The sequence below is a fragment of the Charadrius vociferus genome, unplaced genomic scaffold (assembly GCF_000708025.1).
Source record: "Charadrius vociferus isolate BGI_N301 unplaced genomic scaffold, ASM70802v2 scaffold964, whole genome shotgun sequence".
In the NCBI taxonomy this organism is placed as follows: Eukaryota; Metazoa; Chordata; class Aves; order Charadriiformes; family Charadriidae; genus Charadrius; species Charadrius vociferus.
In genome coordinates, this window is record NW_009647945.1 from 714384 (window position 1) to 716119 (window position 1736).

At 60.5% G+C, this 1736-nt stretch overlaps 1 protein-coding gene across 1 annotated transcript in view; it reads left to right on the forward strand.

Annotated features, from left to right (window-relative positions):
• Window positions 1–1735, forward strand: part of LOC104284889 (MTSS1-like protein) — a gene marked incomplete at its 3' end in the record, with an annotated part of 10027 nt that extends 8292 nt beyond the window's left edge. Inside the window, exons 8-9 of the mRNA XM_009883268.1 lie at window positions 129–294; window positions 1458–1735. Coding sequence (XP_009881570.1) covers window positions 129–294; window positions 1458–1735 — 444 coding nt within the window. The remainder of the gene's footprint in view (window positions 1–128; window positions 295–1457) is intronic.
• Between the last annotated feature and the right edge of the window lies 1 nt (window position 1736).

Sequence of the window (1736 nt, forward strand, 5' to 3'; positions counted from 1 at the left end):
TGTCACGGGCTACGATTGCCGCCAAGGTACCGGCTCCGGTGGGGAGAGCAGAGAAGTGGTGGGTTTTGGGGGAGGGCAGTCCCAAGAAAGGAACCAGAGTGGTGACAGTGCCCCCTTTGCCCCCGCAGCATGGGGAGGAGGTGTCCCCCGCCGCCAGCGACCTGGCCATGGTCTTGACACGGGGGCTGAGCTTGGAGCACCAGAAGAGCAGCCGGGACTCGCTGCAGTACTCCAGCGGCTACAGCACGCAGACCACCACCCCCTCCTGCTCCGAGGACACCATCCCTTCCCAAGGTACCTGCCCTGCGGCGGCGAGGGGCACCCGGGGCCACCCAAAACGCCACCCAGAGATGGGGAGAGGACAGCAGAGGCTTTGGTGGTCCTGGGGCACGTCTGGACACGCTGGGTTTCAACAGCGTCAGCTGTGGTCACATCGCAGTGGGGTGAAGATTTCATGTGTTTTGGGGTTTTGGCGTGCGGCACAAGCACGGTGCCACGCAGTGACCGTGAGGTTTTCCAGTTAGTTGGGTGTTAGTCGGGTCTTGACGGCTACGGTTGTGCCGGGCAGTGCGGTAACATGTAGCACCACAACAGAGTGTCACTGGTTTGCAGTGTTGTGTTTGTGCGCAGCGGTTGGGTACAGGCAAAGACGGTGGCAGATGGTCGGTGGTGGCAGTGGAGGTGGCGGCTGGAGATCCAGTAACCACAGGGACGGCGTTGTGCTGCGATTGTGTTGGCGTGGTGATGGCTGAGCTGGTTGTGAGCACGTGATGGTGATGGCGGAGGTTGGCTGCGATCACGTTGTGATGGCAATGGTTGGGGTGGTTATGATAGTGACGGGTTTCACTATGACCATGGGGTGGTGATGGCTGAGGCCAGTTGTGATGGTCATGGCTGAGTTTGGTTGCGACCATATTGTGCTGACAAAGGCAGGGGCTGGTTGTGATCCTGTTGCAATGGTGATGGTTGGGTTTGGGTGTGATCTCAGTGTGAGGGTTGGGCTTGATTTTGGTTGCCTTCTGATGGTGAGGGTTTGATTTGATTATGGCTGCCTTCTGATGGTGGTGGTTGGGCTTGATTATGGTTGCTTTCTGATGGTGGTGGTTGGGTTTGGCTGTGGTTGCCTTCTGATGGTGGTGGTTGGGTTTGGCTGTGGTTGCCTTCTGATGGTGGTGGTTGGGCTTGATTTTGGTTCCCTTCTGATGGTGATGGTTGGGTTTGACTGTGGTTGCCCTCTGACGGTGATGGTTGGGCTTGATGGCGAGCACGTTGTGCCAGCGATGGTTGGGCCCAGTTGGGATTGTGTTGCAATGGTGGCGTTTGAGTTTAGCTGTGGTGGCGCTGCGGTGGCGGCGGGGGGGGCCGGCTGCGATTACGTGGTGAAGGTGGTGGTTGGGTTTGGCAGTGCCAGCTCTGCCACCCAGCCAGCCGCGCTGACCGTGCTGCCCCCTCTCCAGGCTCTGACTACGACTGCTACTCGGTGAATGGTGACGTGGAGTGCGACCCCCAGAGCGACTTCGACAAGTCCTCCACCATCCCGCGCAACAGCAACATCGCCCAGAACTACCGGCGGATGATCCAGACCAAGCGTCCTGCCTCCACCGCCGGGCTGCCCACCGGCACCAACCTACCGACCGGCACCACCCCGGGGGTGGCCACCATCCGCCGCACGCCCTCCACCAAACCCTCGGTCCGCCGTACCCTCTCCAACGCCGGTCCCCTCCCCATCCGACCCC